The following is a 21,355-nucleotide window of genomic DNA, read 5'->3' as shown; positions in this document are numbered from 1 at the left end:
GTGGTGTAACACAATATATATATATATATATATATCACTGTCCATTGTATGATTGTGGTATATTTTTACAGAGAGTGAAATGAATAGCTTGTAATTTTTAAGCTCTGTAATTTTGCCCTGTGAGTTTCAAATAGTTTGATCCGCTCTCATCAAAAATTCAGGTACACATTTAGTTTATTTAGCAGTATGGCATATCACCATCTTCTTTGATATCCGGTTGCTCTACATCAGCCAACGTATCCAAATCTTTTCCTGTTGTTTCTGGCATACAGAACCATACAAAGACCACACCCAGGAAATTGATCACGGCAAACACCACAAAGCTATACTTTCCAAGGCTTGCATTCATTGGTGGCCAGACTGTATTCACAATGAAATTGATCAGCCAGTTGCAGGCATTAGCAAGTGCAGAGCCCGAAGGCAGAGCAGCTAGAGGCAATAATTCAGGAGCAATCATCCAAGGCACGACACCACATCCCATACTGTAGGTGAAAACGAAGAGCACGGCTATTTCCAATGACACATGTGAGATGGCCGGTTATTATTCCGCAATTGTACCGACGCTACTTACATGCCGTAATGGACAAGGGTGCTAAATCCATTGCATTGGGTGATACGGACCCAATGACGAGAAACACTGAGCCTATTGTCATACCCATAGTGGATATCAGCATGAAGCCTTTTCTTCCCACTCGATGCATGTAGACGGCAGATATGAAGGTAGCAACCACAGCTCCAGCAGAACTGGCCAAGGTCACTGTAGTCGCTGTCATTGCGTTTCCTTGGAACACCTTGGTCAAGAATCCCACACTGTAAATGGACATTGGGCCCACACCGCCAATTTGATTGTACATTTGTATTATGCACACGACCAGTGCCATGTTTCTGATTCGCTTATCTTTGAGCAGCAGCTCTTTGATGGATAAGATTGTCCTATTCTCTGAATGTGCCAAGAAAGATGACTCGAGTTCAGCCCATTCAACCTCGCACGCTTTGCCTCGCAGCTTGTACAATGCTGCCTTTGCTTGCTCTGCTTTTCCAACAGAAATCAAATAGCGAGGCGACTCCACACAAAACAAATATAAGCTTACCATTTGAAGAGCTGTCAATAAGCTGGGTATGGCCCATAGAAGCCTCCAAACAGGCACAAAGCTCATATACAGACCTACTACCTGTGTCAATAGAATACCCAAGTTCAAGAACAATTCATAAAGACATCCAAGAGCACCACGTGTCTCCGTGGTTGCAATTTCCGATACATAGATACCCACACTGGAGCCACTAGCACCAGCAGAGATGCCCACACATACTCGACCTAGAGCATACTTGTAGATGATGCCATGTTTTCACAAAATGCATAGAGTTTAGCGTGCTGAAATATGAATCAGTAGCGTGGCTGATAATTACCATGGGCGTATTGATGGATAAGGCAGAAAGCATACCGCCCAACATCATCCAGAATCCAGCAATTATCATGTTTGTCTTTCTCTCAAAGCGATCATTGAGATATCTGCTTGATAGACTGCCAACCAAGCCGCCCAGCGCATAAGCACCAATAGTAGTGCCCCTGTGAGGATGTTTGTTACTGCTATGCCATGTGAATCGCATTCTCACTTACCAGACTGAATCAGACATTGGCAAACAGGCCGGTAGTTGATTGGGACTCCATTTTCCAACGCTGCATTTCGTAATTACATTTTGAGGCATATTAGGCACACCTGTTTGGATATACAAAAAGGAGGCAATGTTAGTCTAATTTTTGCATAAATAGATGAAACTAAAATAACGTACTAATGTGCCATCCCACATTCAAGCCAGTCAATGCTGCAATAGAGGCACTGATGACAGTTTGCGGTGTAAATTTGGATAATGATGACTTGAGAATCATTCTACAGAAAGAGGAGAAATGAGCTCAACATTGACTTTACATGTATATATATATATATATATATATATACTTGTGGCAGAAGACGCAAGATAAAGAATCTGTCTCTATTGATAAGATAGAGGATTGTTTTCTGGAAACTGATAGCATTTGTATCACACAACCTATACACTCTTAGGGACCACGTTATAATGTGTTTAAAAAGGACATATATTGATGATTAAACGAAAAGAAAATAATAAAGGGAGGTATATTAATGTTTAGATTATGCTTCATTAGAATGAAGACCAATAGCCTTTGAACCATCTTGATTGTAGGCACAGGCTTCTGCATCAATGGTCATTTCATTGATCAAGGTTCTCAAGAAGGCTTGTTCGTATTTCGAATTCTCAAACACGGTTGTCAAGCTCTCGGATGGGCAGCGCAGGAAATTGGGAGCAAATACCATGGCCAGATTATTGACATTCATTAGCGTGTGTTTGATCAGCGCAGGGTCTGTGAATTCTTGCAAGAAACTGATAGTAAACAGGGCAATACGTCGATTTATGTCGGGCAATCTGTTGATGATTTCAATGGCTTTTTCAGGTGTTTCTGCGTATTTTATGCAGTCGTCGTAGTCTTCCGATGTGATGATGGGTTCTGCTAAATCTCGCAGCCAATATTTAAGCAGTGAAGCTGGGACATTGGGATCTGTGATGCCGGATGCATCGTAGTTGCCATTTTCAATACGCACACGCTAAGGGTCGAGAGAATGAGTAAATCAGTGTCTCACACTTGAAAGAGCAAATACACTACCAGATCAGTAACAGCATCCGCATCGCCTGGCACTCGGAAGATGCCTTCTGATTGCTGGCCATTGGTTTGACGAACAGCATTCGCCAAGAAAGGCACAATTTGAGGTATTTGCAATGTAGGATCAATGCCCTGCTGTAATTTCATGATGAAACTAAGCGATTCACCAAAGACTGAGGGCTTGAACGGCGCTTCCTGTGCGTCTAATCAGTCCTCTGAACAAGCCCATACATGTTATATACCATGGATTACCTTGGCACGGTTGATCTCTGCACTGGTCAACACCTTTCCTTTTGCACCACGCACACACACTCTTTTCAGTTTAGCAGATACATGCTGGCTCATGATATCAACATGGTTTTCCTGAACATGATGATTCTGTTGCACGAAATCCGTAAGATAGGCTTCCAAGTTCTTAGAGGGAGGGAAAGTGACACTAATGATACACAAGATTTCCCATCCCTTGCGGATACTTTCACCACTAGGATTATCGTGGAGCTGCTTACACACTTGCACGTAGATTTCGTCTCTCATCTGGCCCTTTGTAATACCGCATGTCAGTATAGCTTGTATATCTTCGATATCGTTGGTATAACGAGGCCGGGGTCGATCGCCCATGACCATCTGGATCATTTTGAAGCACTTGTAGGCATCCTTGTACAGCTCCTTGTTCATCATGATCAATGGTTGTTTGATGGATTCTTTGGTCCATTTCAGCATCTCTGTCATGGGCACTTTTCGTCTGAACAGTCCTCGTTTGTGTGTTGAAAAGTACTTTTTCGCAAATCCATCAATGGCGAATCGGTTGATCTCTTGTTGTAGGCCCATGGGCAAGATGGGCTTTGCTGGCACAGGGTTGTCACAACCAACTTGGTTCAATGGGTGCATTGCTATAGCGGCATCTACATGGCGGCAATGGTCAATTCAATTCCACATGACCAGTGCAGTGCCCTACTGAATGCTCACCTGGATTATTCAATGGTGCACCAACAGAATACCTTCTGGTCCAGCTACTGTCAGCAGAAGGCGAGGAACTGCCTGTAGATCGTGAAACTAGATTTTTCAGTGGATTGGTACCACTTGCGGAAGATTTGCTCGTTCTTGTAAAACTTGAAAATGCCGAAAAGTGTGATCCTCTTCTTGATCTACTGCCATTATTGCTAAATTCAGTTGAAGGCTCCTATAATGCGGCGGTATGGGGAGTAAATTTAAGGAGCACACAAGACAGCAACATCTTGTTCATTTGAACTCCAACTAACCTTCTGTATGATAGAAGAACAAACACTTTGTTTCCTTGAATTTGGAGAACATGATTTTGTCGAAAGTCCAAAATTGAATAGTAAGCTCCCACTTGTTGGGCTCATGTTGGACGCTGCTGGCAATGTTGGACTTGTGCTATTTGAATTATTAGGCAACACGGCAGAAAGTGATGCTTCTCCATCGGTACTCTGGATTGGCATGCTCTGATTACCAATGTTTTGAGTCAAAATCTTAATCTCTACAGCGGATGTGGATCTTGCAAGAGGGCCTGTGGGTGTAGCTGTTGGATGAATGGGTATCAAATCGAGCGACCTGCTGTTTCTCTTCTTTTTGCTGGTAGGATTGCCGCTGAGAGGATGGAATAAATCTGCTGCTGTTGCGGTTTCTTGTAAGAATAATGTCATGCTTTGTTATTCAAGTGATTTTTTTTTTTTTTACCAAAGTCGAAGAAAGAAAAAGAGAAAAAGAGGGCCTGAAAACCACAGAGGAAAGGAGGGAAAAGAGAGGTGAAACTGCTCTTCTCCTTTAATTCTTATTACATTACAAAATGGTTAAAATGACGTTTGGTTGGTAAACGACTGTAAGAAATAGAGAATGCAGTGGATCCAATTAAAGGTTATTTGCATGTGTCTTGCTTCTTTAGAATTGGCTGTGTGTACCATCACACACAGAAATTCGGAGCGTTTGGAATCATCTTCTCCTATTCGACAAGGCTCTGCTTTTGTGTAGCATCATGTTGAAGCATGAAATCTGTCAATACTCGAATTTCAGTTGGCACTGTCCCTGCTGTCATATTGATTGTTACTGCTAGTGTCAGTTCAATGTACTATACAGATATCTAATGCAGGCTCATTTGGCCATGTAATTGATAATTGCTACTATGACTTTAAACCCTTTCTGATGATTTTATCTGCAATATAGGCAAGCTTTTTTTTTAAAGGGTGATTGAATATGTGGTGTATGACAAATAACGATTATAAAAAAGCAAACGTTGAATGGTCCGAACGATAGTACTTCACATCATTGGAGACAAGACGAGTCGAAAGTCTCCATTCACATGCGCTGACTCAACCATGACATTATAACGGTACGCTTGTAAGCTCTGTACAATCTCTCTAAAGTCGAGACCGGTTCCAACAGTGAACACAATTTGCTTGTTGGGGATATCTCTGATCAAATGTGCGATGCGATACATGTTGATGTCGATAAACTCATCATCCAATTCAATGTCGATTTTGATACTGTCAATGTTGGGGTACTTGTAAAAGAGGTACTGCATGTAGTCAGCAGGGCAATTGGTTTGAATGGAGAGTCTCTTCAAATTGTACTGTTGTTCAACAGCTGACTCGGTCCAGTCTTTTACAGCAGGTGGTTCAAGGACGTTGCTACTTTCGACATGAACGTTGAGCGATAATTCTTCAATGTAAGGGCAGTATTTCAGAACTTCTTCCATATCCCACAATCGTTGGTACCATCCTTCCATTTTGAACGACCTTAAATGTAGGAATTGCGTAAGATTCTTGGCACAGATATAAGCGGTTTCTTCAGAGTATTCGCCAATGTTGAATACCATTGTTTGCAGAGTGTCTTTAAAATGCAAGAGTGAGTCAAAATATGGGAACGTAACCTCGTAGCAGCTTGTCATCTGGCGTAACTTTTCAAATTTGTTGGGCCATCGCTCCATAACCTTGTTGAATTCGATGTAAAAGTCTTCATTACTGACATCTCCTTTGATGGTTTCGATAGTGGGCGTCAGGATCAAGGAAAGCAACTCCTTGAGAACAAAAGAACAGCTGTCTCCAGTATTAAATACAAGATGCTTGACCAAGTGGCCTCTTGATGGCTCCCTCACCAACAGATCATACAGCCTAAAGATGCCTAATTCTGATCGCAAGGTAATTTCCTGACCCAGCATATTTATCAAACCAGGATTACACCACGCTTTGCATACCAGTCTGCATTCTTGCAGTTGAGAGAGCGAACCGACGTGAGATATAATCAAGATCAAAATCTCTTCAGATAATAAAGATGCATTCAACATTGTCGTCGTATAAATATTGAAGAAGAAGGTGGATGGCGCGGTGATGAAGAGAATGAGGGAAGAAAGGAAGAGAGGGAGGAATCTATGAACAATCAATTTTTATTGCGGGAATCAACGCGATTTACTATAACAGGTACCAGCCAGATCTTTCAGGTTTCTTCATGAACTACCATAACCAGCTTCAGATGTCTTTTTTTTTTTTTTTTTTTTGTATGTATCATTCTTTTTTTTTTTATTATAGTCATCTACGATTTAGCTAATGAGAACATGATGGAAATGTAAAGTTGCTTTGGAACATAGCTGCTGCCTAAACTAACAGCTTGTTCTAATACATGGTAGATTAATTAACACGGAAACTTGTATTAGCCTTGCAGACAGATGGCTTTTATCAAGTTGTATCAAGTTGTCAATGCAGTTTGTAAGGAGTTCCCAATATAACATTCTCGATCGCGTGTAGTTCAATTGTTCAACCCAGTAGGCCAGAGTTCTAAGTAACGTAGATAAGCTCAGATGCTACAAAAATGACAACTGTCGTATCCACAAGTTCATTAAGGCAGCAGTTATTTCCTTACATTATTGTTAGCGCTAGCCTTTGTTCTTATGAATCTGCTTACCTTCTCTACGCAAAGTATTGGATTTTATTTGACAATAGAAGAGACGAAATAGGGTATGAACACAGACGTAGTTTATATACACGCCTGTTCTTGTCCAAGTATCCTCAGATGATGTTAGTCTAGCATACTTGATGATGCATTTCACAATCTCCAGTTGCTAGCTTGCATTTTCGTCTTCCCTCGAGATTTTGTGTGGAGAAGACATCAATGTTGGGTATTGCTCTTGCTTTTGGGCATATCAAAATACCGCGACTGGGTGAGCTATCTCAGTAGGGGGCATCCTCTTAACAAGTCAAAATATCAATTTGAAGCACGTATTACTTTCCTCAATTTGTTTTTAGGTAGCCGTCTCTTGGAGATCTTGAGCGATAAAATGTGAGTTGAGGGTTTCGATATTGTTATTGAATAATGAATAATAAAAAATGGAAAAAAACAGCAATAACAGCACATAACGCATTCTTACGTCTCATTAACCACAATTTTACTAGGCTGACCTTTCGGCAGCGTAGCCACGTCAGAATTGATGCTGTAGCTTTAGGTAAGACTTTAAACGATAGTTGTTAATTCGTGGATCTACATACTGTAGTATATACTGCTACAGATAATTTTATAAAGGCTGCTTATTTAGTACTTACTTTCCTTTATAATCCCTCAAAATATCCGTAAAACAGGCGTATGTATGTACAGGCTGTAGTATCACTGACATGTATGGTTCCATTTGATGTGCACTTCAATTCTTTACCATTATATCAGGAGGGCCATTCTATGTTTACGTTGAGGGGCCCGGAGACATATACAGTGATTTTCAGTCGCCACATTGGCGTCAAATAATTACGCGAGGAGAGTATTGTTATATAGAAACTAATATAAAGAAAACTAGCCTTTTGACATGCATTATTATATGTACAACCGCCAATTCAACCACAATTCTTCTCTTTTAACTAGATTGTGCTCCCTTGTGTTTGCGCCACCGAATATGACCTCGTTGGGGCACCTACTGCGATTCTCCCTTTCAAAAATCGGGGTTTAACACTTATATTAGAGTTCACAGTTGCAAACCAACATGTTTTCCTTTAATAATAATAGCACAACAACAGAAGCATCCATATGGTACTCTATAAGATAAATAAAGGGCGTGGTGCTGGCTAGTAAGAATGCACAAAATCATTTTATTTGTGCCATTATAGAAAAATTGACCTTGACTGATCGTTTTTTGACAATTTGGAGGGGGATGACCTTTTCGGCAGTGTTGCTCCGTGAAACTATTTAAACCCGATTTTACTATAATCTGTTGATGGCTATTATTGTATCGCAGAATATGTAGGTATCATAAATCTCTGTTCGCTCAACTTTGATACAGGGTTTTGTTGCTTAATTCTTTTAATCATGCTGACACCGACTTGGCCTGCCTCGTATCAGCCATTTTTCTCCTGATTATAATTGTCCAGCGTTATTGTGAATAGGTTTTAAGCTTAGTTTTATGACTAAACATAATATCTCTGTTGTGTAAGACCATTAAAGTGTCCTACTGACCTGACAAGCGTCTTGTTCAATCCGAGCAAGTCGTTAGATTCAAACTTGCATATTATCACTGACGCCCACGTTTTAAAATCACTGTATTATTATTCGAACATCTCAAAAAGATCTGATCGTCAGAATTAGAATAAAAGCGTTCATAACTTAAAAATTGAGTTCCGTACAATACAGGACATCAAGGACATTAGACAGAAATGTATTTTACTTACTTGTTTGGCAGCATAGCATACTACGCCTTAATTTTAGGCCAAATTCTGTCCATACTTAGCCATTTTGAAGCACGAATAACTGATGCTACAAAGCTTTGTGGACGCCAGGAATAAGGCCAAACGTCTCTTCTTGGCTATGCTTTACTTACTGATGCTTTATCTCGATTTTTTTTAGGTCATTGCAAATTCATGAAAATCCTCATTTTTTCATGAGTATTTGTAAAGGAAAATTCCTGAAAATCAAACGATCGCGTTTTTCACCCCAAAAGTGAAGACTTTTCCTATGATACATATTAGGTCAAATTAATCGTAAAGATGAAATGCAACATTAGAAGCTCTTTCTATGAGGCTTACATATGCTAGATCTTGACATATTCACAGAAAACCTGTTTTCATATTTTTACAAATTGCTCATTATTTTCGGCCTAAAAGCTGGATGCAATCAACACTATGCGATGCCGCTCTTTTAGTTCTCTAAAAATGCATTAGAAAGTAAGGTGTCTCGACGACAACTTTCATAGTCAAATCTAGCAAAAACATTTAAAGGATGTGAGATCAAGTCAAGTTTGAACACGAAAATACCACTGCACAATTTCAAATTAAATTGCCGCAATCACGGCTGCTACGGCAGAGAACTGAAACCAAGTTTACTGGTCGTGACGTCGGATAGGCGCCCTCTCATTTTTCCATACCATCGTTTTTTATCATCCTTTTTGCAAAACACGTTTAGTATCAAACCATACTGGTTTTGGGACCCTTTTGATTGAAAATAACACTCTAGCTTCTGATAACACGGCCTTGCACAGTCAAAAGTACTTGATACTGCTTCTTTGAAGTGGAATACAGTAAGTACCATTCGATAACGAGCACAGAAAGATGTAGAACAAGCACTAATCGAATTTGTTTATTAGGTTTCGATAGTTTTTTTTTGCCTGTTTGACGTGGGTGCTGCTGCCATCACTTCTCTGCTATATCTGCTGTCTGCTTCTTTGGTTTATTATGTCTGGTAGCGGCTTCTTGGTCCCTATCTCGGGTAGTTGTTTCGTTAATCTGTCTGGTCTCTGGTGCCACTCGTTCTTCGGTTTTTCTACGCTGTTGTTGTTACTGCTAGTATTGCTGCTGGTGTTGCTGCTGGTGTTGCTTCTGATCTTGCTGATGGTCTTACTGGTGGTGTTGCTTTTGGTGTTGCTGCTGCTGCTAATACAGTCTTTTCTGGTCTACTGTCTCTGGTGCATGCTCGTTCTGTGGTGTCGCTCGTTCCTCGGTTTTTTTTACGGTGCTGGTGTTACTGCTGCTGCTGCTGCTAATATGGTCTTCCCTGATCTACTGTGTTTGGTGCATGCTCATTGTCTGGTCTACCTCTGGTGATTGTGTATCCTCTGGTCTATCTGTGGCTGTGGTAAGTCGTAAGTATCTTATTTCTTCTGGTAGCAATGATATAAAACTTCTTTGAACGCTTATATTATTGCTTCCTTTCTCGTGATAATGCATTCATGATGTTTGCCTTGTTGCGCTTTTTTCTTCTTCTTTTTCTTTTGTTGGTAGTGTTTCCTCTGTAGCTTTACATGAAACAGCATTAGTCATTATGTTGTAGCGCAAACTTATAATACCACTGTTGCTTTTGCAGTTGTGCGTATGTGTGTCATGTTGCTTTACATCCGACTATTACTACCATGCACGTTGCTCATGCATGCATTTTTCTTGCAACAGCAACGAGCTTTTTTAAGCATCTTTGATGTTGTGTTTGTTATGCTTTTCTTTGACTCGCTTCGTGTGAGTGTCTCTTTTTTGCCTACATACTACTATACACTTATAGTATTATGTTCTTTTCTTCTTTCATTATTATTTTTATGTTTCTTTTGAAGCATACCTTTTTTTACGTTGTGTGGATATGCCTATCATTGAAGCTCAACAAGACTTTATCCGAGGCTAGGAGGTAGATAGGCCGCCTTCACTTGGTTATCACTACTTACTTTAGTGATGATTGAGAGTCTCAACGCCAGAATCTAAAGCTAGGTGGTGTAAGTAAGGCATGCTCTAGCACCTGAGGGAAATTTGATGATAGTAACAGCTATATTGCTATATATAGCGGAGCTTAAAATTTTGCCTCACATCAAAACAGGGGGAAACCCTCGCAAAATTTTTTTTAGGTCAACGGAGTTTTCAAGCGATTTGATTGGCTCGGGGTTGGAAAAGAAAAGGTCTACAACTAGTTGATTTTCTGTTGATCTGCCGTTTAACATTATTTTGTCTTTTGTAAAAATAAAAGCGTAATCAAATGGAAACAATTTAAATCCTTCTTTGATCAAGAGTATTATAAGGTGCAATCATTTGATCTTGCATTTATTATGCGCTATGATGTGCTGATATGAAGGCTCTAGCATCAATGTAGCGATTAGAAATGATATTCCTTTTTTGTGATTGTGCAGCACAACTTTAAATCTTTGCTGCACCACAACGAAGCAAGCTTAAGGCATCACGAAGTGATTTTCAATGCAACAACGTTTTCGAACATCTGATCCATTGTCTATTACTCATGGTCACTTGTAATTAACAAAGCCTTGTATGATTGAAGCTCGTTACACAAAATTCGTTTTATCTACTTGAAAAAGCTCTAATTCTCACCACCGATTCATCCAATCTAGAATCTAATTATTATGCCACCTTTGTTTGTCCGCGAGGGACTGGCCACAGGAATACACTATTATTGTAAAAGCTCTGGCATCAATGTTTTAAAATTCAATTTGGAATGACCTCAACTTGAAAACCAAAAATCGCCTCAACATATTATGTTGTAAATGGTTATGTGAGAGATAATTCTGATGAAAATACGTGGTGAGAATGCATATAGGTTTATTTCAGTCAAAATCAGTCGAGAAAAATCAAGGATGAAGGATGAATTTCTATTTTTATTTATATATATATATATATAGTTTACGAATTGCTTACATGGTCATCTAGAATGATGTTCTCATGTTAAATTATAGTATCAATCTGCACTTGTGCTAAATGATAATTGTTGTTATTTTGAATATAGATGATCAATCTAAATATCTTCAGTTTCTCTTGGGAACAATAATTACATATGCTTCTTATTTCCTATCGTTTGACATATGAAGAATAGATCACTGAAGCTTAGTTTAAGTAAACATCATGGTAATCATTTACATGTTGATAAAATCTATTTACGTATGCTCCATATGTGCATAGCTTATTATTGTATTCAAACGACAATATTTGTGATTCAGGTACAGTTACATGTGTGAATACAACATATCATTTTCAATAGCAACCATTGTTTTCTGTTCATAGTAAGTTGTACAGAAGTAAAATGCGTATCAAATAATATTACTCTTGATAGCTATCTCACTCGATATATTCAGAGAAACCTATTTTTCAGATGTTTTGAGGGTTATAAAAGGAAAACATGTACTACATCTGTACCAATCTGCCTTTACATTATTCAGCGTGTAGACTCAAGAATTACTTATCGTCTGAGGTATTACTTGAAGCTGCAACATCAGTTCGCATGGATCAGCATTTCCGCATAGTCAGCCAGAATCAAGTTCGAAAGGATGTGGTTCAGAACTTGGTTTTTGCCAATGGAGATAGGATTGCATTAGGTTTAAATAGTACTCAAATCTTTAGTCGCAAAGCAACAAGTATATTTAGGATACAATTCAGCACAAAAATACAGCTTTCATGTTTGATGGGATATTGTTATTAAGATTCAAGAAAGGTTTGGCGCATTCAACCCAGTCTAGGAACAAGAGATGTGGTGATTATTACCTCAAAAACAAACAAAGTGAACGAATCGTTTAAAGCTTTACTGCTATAAACCTACACTTTAAAGTTTGAAGAGCAGATGTACTCTGTGCAAATAGCTTTGCAAATGTTTAGGAACAGTGATCACTTGATACCATTCTGCCTGTAATTTTTGACGCAAAAGCTACACCAGCTGGTGAAAAAAGGACACCAACTGTGTTTGTGCGAGGATCATGGCTATTTTACGCAAATCGCATTAACGCCTTTTAGTAAAGCATAGGCAGTGGCAGGAAAGATGGCGATGTTATAGTAAGAAGGATAGTATTACGCCGATCCACAAGACGACCAAATTAGAGCTTTGCCCGAGCAATGGTTGCACAACAGCTTCCATTCGAGTAACCAGAATCCAGCCAAATCATCATGATCCTTCTGTTCCATCACCTTTGTGTGCAGCATATATATAAAGGCGATTTTTTTTTCGGTTTCATTTCATCTTTCTTTTTCTTTTCTCACACGCATACATCTCTTTAATACCCAATAATCATACAACATGTCTGACGTTCAACATAACAATATGGGACCTGTTCGTCCTGCTGATGATGAAGCCAAAGCTGTAAGTTTTTTCAAGGAAAAACGGAAACCAAGATAGAATATAGAGAATATTAACACGGCCCTACATGTAAGGTCTTTCATGAAGTCAAGCAAGCTGTAGTTGATAAAGTAAGTTTAGAATGACTGAGCGAGTGATGGGACGTGCCTGAGTATTGATCCATCTTTTGCCTTGATTTTTATGTGAAACAGCTTCATGAGGTAAGTTTGAAAATACAGAATGGAAAAAAGAGGTTATAACATTGCTCATGTTTCCTAGCTCAAGCACAATGATAATGTTCATGATCTCCATTTGTTGGATGATCTGAAGGTTATTGATACCTACAAGCTTGTTGAGTATGCTACTGAAGAAGTTGCCTATGGTATCAACTACTTTGGCAAGATTGAGATTGATGATGACAAGTACATCCATGTCAGGTAAGCTATTGTCACGTAGGTGGGTTGGCGTGTGTAGTATAAAGACCAACATGTTGGACGTAACTTTTAGATGCCACAAGTCCAATGACAACGAGATTGATTTTTACTCCATTCTTACCGACGGAACCGCTATTTGGTCTCGTGAAGAACCTCTCAAATACTTTATTGATTAAATCGCAATAATAAACAATTGTTGAATTAGGAATTTAATTGTTCCCATTCCAAATCATTATTCTAACAGCTATACTTATTGTCACGACATGTGGGTAAGAAAGATGGTTCCCCGGGTTTGTGGAAAGGATGCTACTCTGGATATTGTGGACAGGAAAAAGAACTCAGTGTGTATTAGGTAATCAACGCTAAATCAATTTACACTGATCAAGACCGAAACCAACTGGTTGTTTACAAGAGATACCAACAATCCAAATAAACTTCTATCTGATCTCGCATTTTATATAAACTTGTGTACAAATCGATAAGCCGTATGCCATGTTGTACACGCAAGAGGGACTAGAAGCATTAGGAGGCGAGGAGTCAGACAAAAGGAGGCGAGAATACTACAAGAGCGAAAGAGGCTGGAAGAACCGTGGCCGAGCCAATAGAATAAAATCCTTTTTTATTGTTTTTGGCCTCTTTCTTTCCTTCCCTTTTCATTATCATATACATACTGTTATATGTAAAAAAAAAAAAAAAAAAAAAAAAAAAGAACAACAACAACAACAAAAAAGAGTATTCAATTTTCTGTTTTTTCTTTTCTTTTCTTCTTGTCTATATATATGTATATACATACATATATATATATATATATATATATACTATCATTCATCATTCCTCCAACTGTGTGTATTTTACATGTTTTAATTACTCTTTACTATTGACAAAAAAAAAGTATAGTGTATTTGTGAGTTGCTCTTCATGTGTGTTGGTAGAAAACTAACAGCTCCTAGTAGAAAATTAAATGCCTTCAAATACAAGCTTAAATCATCGACATCAACCATCCAATCTATCATTTTCATCTGCCTCCTCTTCATCCTCATCCACACGACCCGCTTTACCACAAATCCTATCCAATTCCGCTTCGAATGCCGTAAACTTTTCAAGAAGTACAACACCTACCTCCAGAAGGGTCAGATCGCATTGGTTCACTCATTTCGTACTGAATTGGCGTAGAAGCTCAAGGCAATCCAAGCTGCTGCTGGGATGCTCCATGACATTGGTGGGCATGCAAGTCATTGCCAGTATGGTGGTGCTGTTGTTCTCTTGGGAAATGTATTGCGATAAGCCCTTGCGAGTGTTCGTCACCGTCTACATTGTACGTCTTGTTTTAACTGCTCCAATTACCATCTATCTGCATTTAGCACCTCGTCGCAGGCCGACCAGCACCATTATATCACCTCGATCAAGTGCAAGAGCAGAATTAAGTGAAGCATACGCTATGAGCGAACGTAATCGACCTGTATCATTTCCACCTCCTATATTACCTACATCCACAAATCGAAACCATTATCCTGCTTTTCTTACGCCAGCACAACAGGCACCACAGCCATCGTCCACAGCACCGCATCCATTACAGGCGACAGACACGCTGGATGATAACTTGTTGAAGGCATGGATTGATAGAGCAAAATCAGCGCTGGATCTATTTGCAGTGTTATGGTTTATCATTGGCAATTACATGCTATTCACCTCGTCCACTTGCTCAGACACAGCACAACCACTGTATTACTTGTCGCTTGGATTGATTGTGTATGGTTACCTGATACTATCTGTACCCATCTTTTTGTGCACCTCTGTGATCTTTTGTTTGCCCTGTGTATTGGTGGGTATGCGATTATTACATGTGGATGATGGTGTTTATATGGGCGGTGCCACCTCTGAAGAAATAGCATCGATACCAGTTTACCAATTCAAATCGACTGTAGGCTCCACAGAGACATCCAACCACATCAAACTCGTCCATCCCTCCATGACTACTACTACAACAGCACCACTGACAACGACTCTGTCCACTATCACAGCCACTGCAACTACCTTGAATGATACCCAAATTACCATTGATCTCAGCAAATCAGAGCATCGTCAGCAACAACATCAAAAGCAAAAGCCTGGCTTGTTTGATAAATTATGGCTGTATTTAGGCTTGATTGATCCACCGTCGGAAATAGAACCAGAGCATGATATACTGGAAATACCAGATGTGCAAGATCAAGTATGCGTGATTTGTCTATCGACATATGAAGATGGAGATATTCTATGTAGACTATGGTAAGTCTCAGTGTGTACTGCTCGTCATGACTGTGGCCAGTTTGACTAAAGGGAATTACATCAGGTGCAAACATCATTTTCACAAAGCGTGTGTGCATGAATGGTTAGCATTGAATTTTAGATGTCCAATGTGTAAGCAAGATTCAAGAGGAAAAGATGTCTTGATGGATATTTGATCTCTGTCTCTGTCTGCTTGTCTGTGTATTATTACTACTCTTTACTCATATTTATATATTTATTCCATATTTATTTTTTTATACTAAACAGTTCCAATTAATTTCCTCGTTACCATGCTCCTTTAGATACGCATTGGCTTTTGAAAAGTGTTTGCATTCAAAGAAACCCCTATGAGCTGATAAAGGTGAAGGATGGACGCTGGTAAGAACGTGATGTTTCTACAATACACGCATATGGTGAGTATACGTATTCTTGAAATCCCATTTCTGTATAACACTTCTTACCAATTTGTTGATACGAGCGCCCTTCTTTTGAGCATGAGATCCCCACAGCATGAACACAATGTTGGCCTTCTTTTCATTGAGATATTTGATGATGGCGTCTGTGAACTGCTCCCAGCCTTGGTTGGCATGACTACCTGCTTTATGTGCCTCCACACTCAAGCTTGTATTCAGCATCAAAACACCTTGTTTAGCCCATTCTTCCAAATAACCGTGATTAGGTGTCTTGAAGTCTTTGTATTCCATGGCAAGTGCCTTGTACATGTTGACAAGTGAGGGTGGCACTTTGACGCCTTTGACTACAGAGAAACAGAGACCGTGTGCTTGATTGAAGTTGTGATAAGGATCTTGTCCGAGAATGACAACCTTGACTTTTGAGGGAGGTGTATAATTTGACCAACTGTAGATTTGATTCACTATGGAGTTCATTGTCAGTGGATTTGATTGTTTCGGGTGGGACTGAACACACACTTACAAGGTGGGAATATCGTCTTTTTGGCTGCCAATTCGGCTTTCAGGTATCTTTTTAGTTTCAAGAAGTAAGGCTTGGTCATTTCAGGTGCGAGTACTCTGAGCCATTCATAATTCATAGTAGTGATCTCGAGATCAAGCAATTCCAGTGTTTCTTGATCAGCCCCTTTGAACAAATCCTTGGGATCTCCCTTCTTTGTGGTGGTTGCAGGTACATCATCCAAAGTCTCTGTGTTGTTCTCGACGCCATCTACTACTTTAGGTGCTCTAATGACAGGCGCAGTTGCAACAGGCTTAAACATGGATAGCAAGGTGGTTTGTTTCTTGTTGGGTTTAGTAGGTGCTTCGTTTTCTCTGCTTCTCTTCATTTTTTTTTTTTTTTTTTATTTGCTGGATAAAGTGTCAATCAAAAAAAAAAAAAAAAAAAGAGACGCACATACGCGATTTCAAATGATAAAAAAGTTTGGGCGCCTTGATTGTGTGTGTAGGATAGTAAAACAACCTTATGCCCATTATTGCAAGCCTCCACTGTGTACCATGATCTGGCGTTCTCCAAATTTGTGTATTTGCATGAGCAGGAATACCAGTATCAATGTCAGGCAAAAAAAATTCAGTATATTTATTCAAGAGGTAGCAGCAGTGGAGGATGAGGCTACAACTGGCCTATTCTCCTTATCATTACGTCCACGCTTACGACTCATTTCCTGTCTGTACGGTGTGGTTCTTTCGACCACAGAGGTGCCGTCCTTGAATCTTGTTTTGAATAAGACATTGGCATTATTAAACATACCATCCTTCAGTGAAACCACCAAGAATTGAGACCCTTTGAATCTTGTACGCAATAATGAACCAATGTTTTGGGTATGTGATAAATCAAGGGCAGCATCCACTTCATCTAGAATGTACATGGGCGCTGGTTTGAATTGAAGCAGGGACAGAATCAATGATAAAGCGATCAAAGATCTGTATACAGTTGTTTAGTAAAGCTTCAATCGTCATCATACCAAGTCTTACCTTTGACCACCACTCAGCTCTGTTAAACTTTGTTTCCATACACCACCTAAACACACTTTGACCTCCAATCCATCTGAAATCAGCTTTCCTTCAGGTGCTTGTAATTTACACGTGTTCCCGTCCAGCAAATCACCAAAGATTTCAGCAAAATCCTTGTTGACTTTATGGTATGTCTTTTCCAAAGCCTCCATCTTGTAGTTTTCAAGTGTCACAATGGTGTCTTCAATCTTCTGCTTGTCTTTTTGGACAGTCGACAGCATTTCCTTTAATGAGGCTTCCTTCTTTTCAACGCTATGTGGGGATGTCTGTCAGTATGTGTTTCTGTGCCAACTACTTGCGTATAGCTTACTTGTCAATCATATTCATCACACGCACATTGATCTGTTTGCGCATCTTTTCATGGTTTGAGCTCAATTGCTGCAGTTGCTTTCGCACGTCCACTAAGCTGATGTTATTGAAATCATACGCAGAACCAGGCTGGCCAAACAATCTAGTGCAACAAGCATCGTCAAAAGACAAGCATACACACACACACCAACTAACCATAACTTACTGCTTCTCATCTGCAATCCATTCATTTTGGGCTTCCAAATCACGCACTGTTTGTTCAGAAGTTTGCTTTTCCTTTTGAAATCGTTCGTTTTCATGCGTAATCTTTTGCACTTTGAGGTTGAGCTCTACGAGCTCTGCGGCTTTGCGGTCATAAATTGTACACAAGTCGTTGAATTCTTCATTGTGTGCATTCAAGATTCTGTTTTCAGTCTCTAAGGCCATGTTGGCGTCTTCCAAGGCTCGGTTGATCTCTGCCATTTCTTTGGTCATGTCAGCAATGAAGGTCTTGTACTCTTCAATGGCATCACGCACTTTCTGCATCTCCTCGTCGCAGCTGACAATATCGGCTTCCATCTGCTCAATCTCCAACTCGAACGTCTGCACTGCACGTTGCATGTCATTGAGTTTGATGCCACTCTTTTTCAGCTGATGCTTCAGCTTATCTACTCGCACATTCATTTCATCCAACTTGGTGTCCTTGTTGTTATTGAAATCAGCCATCTCAGTCTCAATGCGGGTACACTCCTCAATAGCACGTTCCTTGTCCTGCTGAGCCTTGTGCATCAACTCTTGCTGCTGAGTGATTTGCTCCTTCAAGGTCTCTACTCGCGCAGCCAACTGAGCATGTGTGCTTTTACTCATACGTTGTTCCAGCAAGGCAAACTCATGCGACTTGAGATCAAGGCGTTGTTTGCACTTCTTGTAATCAGCGATAGCACTCTGCGAAGCTCGGATTTCTTCCTCCAACGAGTTGAGTATCTCGGTGTGATGGTCAATCTCTTGATTTACACGGTTCAGTTCTTGCACCTTAACCAAGATACCTGCAGAATTAGGTTTGGAGCCACCAGACAGCGTACCAAAGGGGTCATAGACATCACCGTCTAAGGTGACTGATTTGACGCGAACATGCTTGTTGAATGTCACATCCTTGGCTGTTTGCGCATCATCACAGATAAACGTGCTGCCAAAAATCCACTCCATGGCTTGATATACCTCCTTTTCGTAACCCACCAGGCTCAATGCCAAATGCACTTTTCCAGGCGCAATGTCTTGAGCTGCTTCTATTTTGTGGTCGGGTATGATTTGCCCCTGAATCTTGTTCAGCGGAATCAAGGTCCAGCGACGCTTTAATCTGCCACCATCCAGCAACTGTGCACCGACCTTTTCGTTCTCGACCACCACGTTGTACAATTTGCCACCAGCACAGATCTCCAGCGCTGTGGATGCCTCAAAATGCTTTTCGTCCAAGGCGATGAGCTCTGCTACAAGACCCTTGACTTGAGATCGATCAAAATCAGGCGTGGGATTGGAGTATTGAAAGTTGAGACTGGACAGGTTTCTGGTCAGTGCTTCCCTTTCATCGTACAGTTCATTGAGTTTATCTCGTGTTCCGTTCTTTCTGCGCAAAAGGTCGTTCTCAATATCTGGGTTCCAGTGTAATGCGTTCAGTTGGTTCTGGATCTCTGTGATTTCCACCTTCTTTCTCTCTAATGCTACAACTGAGCCCTGGCTTTCAGCTAACGCCTTGACAGCCTGAGGCTCCTTTTCTCTCAGCTCGTTCTGCAAATGTCGAATTTTGAGTGATGCCTGTTCCTCGGTGGTAGATGCTTGGTTGGCTGCGTTTTTGGATTGCTGCAATTGCTCCATGTAGCCATTTTCATGTCCTTCCTCTGCAGAAACACCGGTGGTCAATGTCTGGATCAATTCATCCGTGTTCTTCATCTCGGCTGTCTTTTCATCATGTCCCTTTTTGAAGGCGGCATATTCTTGATTGATTCTTTCGAAAGCGTGCTTCTTTTCCGCCAGATTGCGTGTTGACTCTCCCTTTTGAGTGGCCAGCAAGGACAAGGATCGCTGTTCGTCTGTAGTGGAGGACTCGAGCAGGTCTTTTTTGGTCTTGAGTCTGACGAGTTGTGTAGTGTATTCCTTGATTTTGGCCTCTAAATCTCTTATTTTTCCAGAACTGGCCGAGTTCTTCTTCATCTTTTCAGACACTGCTTTCTTTTGGCAGTCTATGCGCTTAATTTCCTCTTCAATAGCTTGCGCCTGGGCCCTGAGTTCATTGATCTTGTTGAATCTGGCCTCATTGTCTGCCCCTGACTTGTTGAGCTTCTCCTCGTGCTTCTTGTATTCGTATGAGATTACCAATCGATTCAATCGCTCCATTTCAGCCTCGTTCTTTTGAAAATCCAGGTACACTCGCTTCTCTGCACGCAGATGATCCAGTTTGGGAATGATGTCTTCTAGTAAGAGTGTGTTGATCTCCTCGACTTTGCGCTCTTTCTTGGCCATGGTAGCAATAGCTTTGGTTTTGCGGTCCTCAAACATTTTGGTGCCTGCAGCTTCCTCTACCATGCTCAGCACTTCAGTAGGCTTCATGTTGAGTACTTTGGTGATGCGGCCCTGCATGATCAAGAAATGAGGATTGTTGATGTTGAGCTGCACTGATTGAAAGAGGTTTTGTACTGTTTGTTGTTGCGCATTATGGCCATTGACAATGTACTTAGTTCTACCACCCATCAAGACCTACACGCACAGTGTGTCAGGATACAAGTGATATATTAATCAGTGCGCACACGCTTACCTGTCTTGTCACTGTGATTTGCTTGTAAGCTTCAAAACCAACTGGACTTCGCTCTCTGTCTTCATTGTTGAATACAATGGTCACTGAGGCCTTTGTTACTCCTGCTTGACCACGTTTGTAGATCAAGTCTTGCAAATTACTGGCTCTCACCTATAATAAACAAAGAGTCAGTTCATTGTATTCTGAATGGCATTCTACGCTAGTTTTACCTGAGACAAGTTGGTGATACCCAATACAAAGCAAATGGCATCTAGAATGTTGGATTTACCAGTACCATTGAGACCAGTGATGGCATTGAACTCGGGATCCCAGCCTGTAATTTGTGTTCTCGATACATAAGATTTGAACCCTTCAATAAGTAACTCCTCCAGATACATGATTCTTTCTACTGAAATAAAAGCCTAATTGATTGATTGTTAAATTGAATTGTTTATTCCATCCTTTCGCGGCGGTCACAACGCGTGTGCCTGTTTTAGTAGGTAGATTAGGCGTCAATGCCGCTTTAAATGTTGGACAATATGTAGTCCAGCTAAAGCGTGCTCACCTATAAGCCAGTATTGGAATGGCATCTAGTCTTGATATATCGATGCTAGCATTGAAATGTCTTGAGAGTGACCTAATATTTGCATAAGTATTTTGATGGACAATGAACATCAACATCGAGGTGAATGATCCAGGCATCTGGAAATGATATGCCACCAAATGCATGTCATCAGCATGCTCTACAAATACTGTAAGAGGGAAGAGCAGGTACAGAGTGTGGCTACATTGCATACATTTACTGGAATTTCGCAACACCGAGGCATTTGTTCCTGTGGCATTGATACTCACAATGGCATCTGAGAAAACCTTCAGAGGTCAATGAGCGAGATCAATGATACCG

At 40.4% G+C, this 21,355-nt stretch overlaps 7 protein-coding genes across 7 annotated transcripts; 2 read left to right on the top strand and 5 right to left on the bottom strand.

Moving 5' to 3' along the window:
- Positions 1 to 178: 178 nt before the first annotated feature.
- Positions 179 to 1,888, bottom strand: ATC70_009769 (uncharacterized protein; the record flags this gene model as incomplete). Its single annotated transcript, XM_064828997.1, has 5 exons — positions 179 to 507; positions 572 to 1,325; positions 1,408 to 1,567; positions 1,619 to 1,718; positions 1,792 to 1,888. 5 exons carry the CDS (start codon positions 1,886 to 1,888, stop codon positions 179 to 181), a joined length of 1,440 nt encoding a protein of 479 aa, XP_064686199.1.
- A 262-nt stretch (positions 1,889 to 2,150) lies between these two features.
- On the bottom strand, positions 2,151 to 4,341 carry fas2_1 (fatty acid synthase alpha subunit Lsd1; the record flags this gene model as incomplete). The annotated part of the gene is made up of 5 exons (XM_064828996.1): positions 2,151 to 2,621; positions 2,681 to 2,872; positions 2,930 to 3,579; positions 3,644 to 3,857; positions 3,937 to 4,341. The coding sequence occupies 5 exons, from the start codon at positions 4,339 to 4,341 to the stop codon at positions 2,151 to 2,153; spliced, it is 1,932 nt and encodes a 643-aa protein (XP_064686198.1).
- A 611-nt stretch (positions 4,342 to 4,952) lies between these two features.
- Positions 4,953 to 5,978, bottom strand: ATC70_009767 (uncharacterized protein; the record flags this gene model as incomplete). Its single annotated transcript, XM_064828995.1, has 1 exon — positions 4,953 to 5,978. The coding sequence occupies one exon, from the start codon at positions 5,976 to 5,978 to the stop codon at positions 4,953 to 4,955; it is 1,026 nt and encodes a 341-aa protein (XP_064686197.1).
- Positions 5,979 to 12,652: 6,674 nt separating this feature from the next.
- On the top strand, positions 12,653 to 13,301 carry ATC70_009766 (uncharacterized protein; the record flags this gene model as incomplete). The annotated part of the gene is made up of 5 exons (XM_064828994.1): positions 12,653 to 12,715; positions 12,787 to 12,822; positions 12,904 to 12,912; positions 12,971 to 13,128; positions 13,199 to 13,301. 5 exons carry the CDS (start codon positions 12,653 to 12,655, stop codon positions 13,299 to 13,301), a joined length of 369 nt encoding a protein of 122 aa, XP_064686196.1.
- Positions 13,302 to 14,086: 785 nt separating this feature from the next.
- Positions 14,087 to 15,397, top strand: ATC70_009765 (uncharacterized protein; the record flags this gene model as incomplete). Its single annotated transcript, XM_064828993.1, has 1 exon — positions 14,087 to 15,397. One exon carries the CDS (start codon positions 14,087 to 14,089, stop codon positions 15,395 to 15,397), a length of 1,311 nt encoding a protein of 436 aa, XP_064686195.1.
- A 250-nt stretch (positions 15,398 to 15,647) lies between these two features.
- On the bottom strand, positions 15,648 to 16,690 carry ATC70_009764 (uncharacterized protein; the record flags this gene model as incomplete). Its single annotated transcript, XM_064828992.1, has 3 exons — positions 15,648 to 15,788; positions 15,855 to 16,267; positions 16,327 to 16,690. 3 exons carry the CDS (start codon positions 16,688 to 16,690, stop codon positions 15,648 to 15,650), a joined length of 918 nt encoding a protein of 305 aa, XP_064686194.1.
- Positions 16,691 to 16,945: 255 nt separating this feature from the next.
- Positions 16,946 to 20,849, bottom strand: PEX4 (E2 ubiquitin-protein ligase peroxin 4; the record flags this gene model as incomplete). Its single annotated transcript, XM_064828991.1, has 6 exons — positions 16,946 to 17,285; positions 17,337 to 17,627; positions 17,686 to 17,826; positions 17,890 to 20,414; positions 20,473 to 20,622; positions 20,682 to 20,849. 6 exons carry the CDS (start codon positions 20,847 to 20,849, stop codon positions 16,946 to 16,948), a joined length of 3,615 nt encoding a protein of 1,204 aa, XP_064686193.1.
- Between the last annotated feature and the right edge of the window lie 506 nt (positions 20,850 to 21,355).

This window comes from Mucor velutinosus (assembly GCF_035048745.1).
Source record: "Mucor velutinosus strain NIH1002 chromosome Unknown tig00001563, whole genome shotgun sequence".
NCBI lineage: Eukaryota > Fungi > Mucoromycota > Mucoromycetes > Mucorales > Mucoraceae > Mucor > Mucor velutinosus.
The sequence above is the reverse complement of the archived record's forward strand: the minus strand, read 5'-3'. Positions and strand labels throughout refer to the sequence as shown.